The 6,420-nt window shown below is 47.8% G+C and overlaps 1 protein-coding gene across 7 annotated transcripts in view; it reads left to right on the top strand.

The window, feature by feature from the left end:
* LOC143292726 (guanylate cyclase 32E-like) overlaps window positions 1-5,409 on the top strand; it is a 419,658-nt gene extending 414,249 nt beyond the window's left edge. For all 7 annotated transcript variants that reach the window (XM_076603252.1, XM_076603251.1, XM_076603256.1 and 4 more), the window contains one exon: window positions 1,473-5,409. In XM_076603252.1, coding sequence (XP_076459367.1) covers window positions 1,473-2,327 — 855 coding nt within the window. In that variant the 3' untranslated portion in view covers window positions 2,328-5,409. The remainder of the gene's footprint in view (window positions 1-1,472) is intronic.
* Window positions 5,410-6,420: the final 1,011 nt, after the last annotated feature.

Below are 6,420 nucleotides of genomic sequence, written 5' to 3'. Positions count from 1 at the left end.
TTTTCCTCACATTGGCTTTCCTATTCACACTGTCCTCTTCTCTTCACTTGACAACGGGCCCATGGTCCGAAACGTCGTGTCAAAACAAAGAGGATTCAACTACCGCCCAAAAGGTTTTTATAAACTTTAGTTTTTCATCATCTGCCCCTTGTTGTTGGCCTGTTTGATTAATAAGTTGACGGTGTGTGTACGTACTATGTGTATTGTATTGGAAGGGTGCAATAGCGGAGTGATATTGTATTGTATTGTATTGTATTGTATTGGACGGGAGCAACAGTGAGCAAGTGGTTAAAGCGTTGGACTTTCAATCATAGGGTCCCTGGTTCGAATCTCGGTAACGGCGCCTGGTGGGTAAAAGTTGGAGTTGTTTTTGTTCCGATCTCCCGGGTCAATATAAGTTATGTGCAGACCTGCTTGTGCCTGAACCCCCTCGGTGTATGCGCAAGCAGAAGATCAAATAACGCGCGTTAAGAGATCCCGTAATCCATGTCTGCGTTCGGTGGGTTATGGAAACAAGAACATATCCAGCATGCACACCCCCGAAAACGGAATATGGCTACCTACATGGCGGGGTAAAAACGGTCACACACGTAAAAACCCACTCGTATACATACGAGTGAACGTGGGAGATGCAGCCCACGAACGAAGTAGTAGTATTGTATTGCACTATATTGCACTGTGCTTTCATATCTGTGAAACTGCGTGTTTGGTGCATATCTGTTACGCATGTGTGGGTGTATGTGTGAATGTGTGTCTTCATGTTTTACATTCATTTGCTTATTTATCATCATTGTTGTCTTATTTATTTATTTGTTTATTATTGTTATTGTTATTATTATTATTATTATTATTATTATTATTATTATCTTTTTTTTCTCAAGGCCTGACTAAGCGCGTTGGGTTACGCTGCTGGTCAGGCATCTGCTTGGCAGATGTGGTGTAGCGTATATGGATTTGTCCGAACGCAGTGACGCCTCCTTGAGCTACTGAAACTGAAACTGAATTGCACTGTATTTTTATTTGGTTTCTTCCTATCGGAGTGGATTTTTCGACAAACTTTTGCCAGGGACAACCCTTTTGTTGCCATGGGTTCTTTACCGTGCACTACTGAAGTGCATGCTGTCCACGGGACCTCGGTTTATCGTCTCATCCTCAGTAATGACTAGCGTTCAGACCACCACTCAAGATCTAATAGAGAGGGAGGGGGAGTACTGGCGACTTGTGGGATTCGAACCAGTGTGCTCAGACTCTCTCGTCTCCTGGGCGGACGCGGTACCTAAACCTAACCCTAGTGTTGTCTCTTTTTTTTTTATCATGTTTTATTTTATATGGAATTAGATGGCCTTAGTGGTCGGCGAGGCTCAAATCGCCATAATTTGATTTGATTTAATTTTATGATATGGCATCTATTTTATTTTGTAACGACACCGAGCTTTTTTCTGTTCTGCCGCTGTGACAACACTACCACACAGGGCAAAGGGAAGAAACTCACCTACTTCCTGGTGGGCGAGGACCGCACGGAGCGCATGCGCCGCATCAGCCACGAGCGCCTGAAGCGCGAGCGGGCCGGCTTCCCGACCCAGGACCGGGACCAGCGCTGCGTGTCGGTCAGCAACCTGGACTACCGGGGCAAGATATACACCATGCAGAACGGCATGGCTCACGATCTCGGGGGCCTCCCGGGCATGGTCTCCAGCAACCACCACCTCCGCCACCTGCAGCCCCGGACGACCATGAGGACCATCCCGGACGGCTTCGTGCCCCCGATCACCAGCTCCTCCTCTTCCAATGACTCGGTGGACTTCTCCTCCCTGGTGGGTTCGCCTTGCTCCTCATCCTTCCAGCACGTGAAGAACGACGTGCCCTACTACACCCTGCCCAGCCTCTCCAGCATCGCCTCCTCCACCGCCGCCTCGGATCTCCAGGCCCACCTCCTGGCCACGGCCAGGCCGCACAGCTCCGAGGTCACCGTCACCGCCGAGGTCATGAACGGCTCGGCCTTCACCGCCAACACCACCAACACCACCGACGCGGACTCCAGCGTCGTCAGCGGAACCTCCAGCGCCGCCGCCTTGCCGCACGATTTCAGTGACATGGAGGCGCCGCTGATGTCTCCGACGGTGAGTTTTGGCAGCTGCGACGGCGGCGGCGGTGGTGGAGGTGGTGGTGACAGGAAGGGGCAGGGGCAGACGGGCAGCCATCCCGGGGAGTGCGAGGAGCCCTCGGAGATGAAGTGCCTGCTGGACGACTCTCGCAGCAAAGTGACTCCTCCTTCCAAGCAGCTGAGTCACTTGCTGCACGGGCGGACCCCGGAAACTGTCCTGTGAACATTGTTTGTTTTGTTCTGCCGTGACAACACACACACACACACACACACACACACACACACACACACACACACACACATACATCATACACACACACGCACACACACACAGACAGGACAAAGGGAAGAAACTCACCTACTTCCTGGTGGCCGAGGCCCGCAGACCCACAGCCTTCTGTCCCCTGTCAGTGTGCTGTGTCTGGCTGAAGGACGACTGACGTGGTGGGTGAGTGGATCTGAAATCCCCCCAGGGCTGACATGGTGGGCTTTTCCGGGTGTTCCGTGAGATGTTGGGTGTCAGTTTAATCATTGAGGAAAATCGAGGAAGTGTAGATTTTGTGTAAAACCTTAAAACATGAAAGGTTCTGTTAGCGACATCAGTTTTGGAGTCCCATAGCAGATCTACACGGCGACACACACACACACACACACACACACACACACACACACACACACACACACACACAAGAGGGAAGTCTGTGCCCAGAACTACAAGTCACAAAGTGTACTTGAACTTTCCGAAAATAACAGTTCAGACCCAACGACCAGGCGGACAGTGGATTACGGTTTGAAACATTGTTCAGTTTTGCTTCTGTTCTGTTGAGAAGTGTAAAGGGCCGCGACTGCTTGGAAATCGCTCATCGTTTCCAACGAAATAAAAAAAAAAAAAAGGAAGAAAAAATGACAGTCGGAATAATTAGCTTTCGGAACTTGGCGATTTCATTGACTTGGTTCAGTTTGTAGACAGGTAACAAGGGACAGTATTGGCTATTGTTGTCCCAGTTATACATATCTACCCACCAAGAGCCGCCGTTAGGTGCGGTAAGCTGACGATTAGATGACACGTTTATGTTTTATTAGTACCCATTCCAGACCAGTGCAACAAGACAGAACACTGGCCGTGTTGTTTCGCCTGAAAAGAGACACGTTTGGAAAAGGAACGGCTGGAACTGATAGCACTGATGTTAGTCTTCACAAAGAGTCGTTGTTCAAATGTGTATGATTATTCTGAGTAGTACGTCTTAAGAATTTTTTTTCTTTGATGGTTCCGTTGTAACGAAAAGCACTTCATGTAATACGACGCGAACGAAGGAGTTCTTTCTAACCTGGTAGTTACTGATGGACGTTGTTCCTGACATGCCAATGAAGGTGCTGAGGGAGAAAAAAAAAGGCGCTTGCCGAACAGTAACACTGTGACTGAGGGCTCTTGATGTATTCATCGTTCAGAGACGGGTAATCTAATACAGCTGGTCAGCAGTCCTTGTGATGCCAAAGAGAGAAGGAAAGGGCATGCCGAGAAAGGCTTTCAAAAACTGCGGACGGAGAAAGCCCAGTTTGAAGATGTATGTATGTGTCGACTCATTGTTATCAGTGTACATATCACAACAGCAAGACAGTTTGCCATAAGGGGCAGGGGATGGGTTTGCCAAGGACAGGAGGGTTTGCCAAAAAGGACAGATGTGTTTGCCAAGGACAGGAGAGTTTTGCCAAAAAAAAGGAGAGGAGATAGATTCGCTATAAATGACAAGAGATGGGTTTGCCAAGGACAGAAGGGTTTGCCAAGGACAGAAGGGTTTGCCCCAAAAAAGGACAGGAGACTGAAAGGACCGGCAATAACAGACCCTTCTCCCCTGCACACGTTGTTCACGGAATGTAGGGCCTGTGCTCCCCTTTCATGGTGTAGGTGTTTTCTGTGGGGCGGACTCCTCGGATCCACTGAGCTGTTGAAGACCCCTCTATGTTCGTGCATTCAGGTTTCACGTTTTGAATTCAGATCTGACAGCGAGAACCGAAGAAAGTGGGGAGAAAGCATCCTCCCTCCCGTCTCTGGCGTTCATGGACCAGAGCGTTTGATATTATTGTGTGTGTGTGTGTGTGTGTGTGTGTGCCTCAACAGTACCAGTGTGTATGACATGTATTTGAAATCCGATCCTATTCTCCACTGTTCTTGCCCGTACACAGATTACTGAGCGAAATCCAGCTGAGTCTTGAATCCAAATCATCTACAGATTCTGACGGGTGTGCTTTTTTTCTTTCTTTCTCTCATTCCTTCTTCTTCTTATTTTATTTCAATTTTTGTAGAATGGGTGGAACGATTCTCTGTGATCCACTGAACATTCTGTGACGGTTTTTTTAAGGGGAAGCAAATGCTCAGTGCACAGAATGTCACAGTCCGGTCAGAGGTCCAGTGGGTGAAATGTCTTCCTCACTTCCACGACAACCGTCATGTTCCTTGAGTAGTTGTATTCTCGCCGTGTCACCATAGATATGCACCAACCCCAGATCCAGCGACTTGGATAAAATTCCCTGTCTGCCCCGGTCCATCAAAAGTAAACTGGACGTTAAAACAGGGGACGTGACAAACTGGACGTGAACGATTTATGAAACCTACCATGACTTTGTGACAATGGTAGCCTTGTTATTAATCGACGGAACCCTAAAATTTCATGCGTCAGTGCGTTCACACTCCGTTAAAAAAACAGCAACAACAAACAAGCAAAAAAGGCTTTTGAAATTGCTCATCCTGTGTACTAGTTGACACCCGGTGGCGACTGAACTCTGGGGAATGGTGAGGTGCGTTGATGACAGGTGGGAAGAAAGGAATCATAACAGATTCTCGGAATTGGCAGCTTCTTATTAACGGTCAAAATATATAAGCTTATGAATTGATTGTCTCGATTTTTCCCCCACTTAAATGCGCAGTGGAAAGATTATGAGGATGGGCGAAATTGTTGTGTTAACTGGGATGCTAATGTGTATAAGATACGGACTGTCAAAGGTGTAAGGATTGGAAAGATCCTCTTCGTAAAAGAAAAAAAAGGTAATCCACACTCTTTCTCCTTTACACCCTCACCCGGCACCCATCCCATAAACTTTGATCCCTACCCTTCACCCTACCCCACCCCCACTCCCCCACCCAACCCCCCAATCTCGAATGAATGCACATCTTCACATCTCTCGCACATGATATATTATCAACGATGTCTTTCTTTTCATGTTTAACGTTTGTTTTTTGTTTTTGTGCACAAAATAGTGGGGGCGAGGGGGGGCGGCTGGAAGAGCTTTGCCAAACGTATTGTGTGTATTCATTATTGGTATAGAGTTGTTTGGGGTTTGTTTGTTGTTGTTTTGTTGTTTTTTTTTGGGGGGGGGGGTTATGGGGTCCACCGGTCATGAAGAGGAGAAGGATCACTGACAGCTCACAAAGAAATCCTTCACACTGAAAACACAAAGACCTCGCTGGATGTTCTGGTTAATCAACATGACCAGTCTTTTCCGTCACCGTCAGTGCTTTCTGTGTGTCTGTGAACAGTTTTACAAAATCTCTTGTTGTTGCGTTATTTTTGGCTGGTTGAAGTTGTCGTTTTCCAATATGGAGCTGCCTGGGTGGAGCACAGAGAAATCCAAACCATGGTAAACAGCGTGAACATGGCCCATGCCACTATTTTCATGAACGGAGAACAACTGGAAGATGTCGGAAACTTCAAATATCTAGGAGCAACCCTGACAAAAGATGGAAGCAGCAAAGCAGAAATAAGAATTCGCACTGGCACAGCCACTGCAGCCATAACCAAACTGAACAGAGTGTGGAAAAGTAACATCTGATTCTCCACAAAATTCAAACTCTACAAAGCCCTGGTAGTCTCCATTGTACTGTATGGTTGCGAGGCATGGACACTGACGGCCGAAACTGAAAGGAAGATCCAGACCTTCGAGAACAAATGCCTGAGGAAGCTCCTTCAAATTTCCTGGATCGAGCACAGGACCAATGAATATGTACGGAGCAGAATTGAGAACCTTGCTGGACCTCAGGAACTTCTCGTTTCAACTGTGAAGAGACGCAAGCTGATATGGTTTGGGCACAACACTCGACACACCAGTCTGTCCAAAACAATCATGCAAGACACCATCGAGGGCGGGAGAAGAAGAGGAAGACAGCGGAAGAACTGGCATGAGAACATCAAACAATGGACCGGACTCCACACACGTGAGCTGCTGCCGGCGGCTGCTGACAGAGATAGATGAAGAAGGGAGGTTGTGTCTGCGGTCTTCAGGTTTGCCCCAACGACTACTTTGTAGTTATGGGCGTGAGT

Source organism: Babylonia areolata, chromosome 18 (genome assembly GCF_041734735.1).
Source record: "Babylonia areolata isolate BAREFJ2019XMU chromosome 18, ASM4173473v1, whole genome shotgun sequence".
Taxonomy (NCBI): domain Eukaryota; kingdom Metazoa; phylum Mollusca; class Gastropoda; order Neogastropoda; family Buccinidae; genus Babylonia; species Babylonia areolata.
This window is presented reverse-complemented; position numbering and strand designations above follow the sequence as displayed.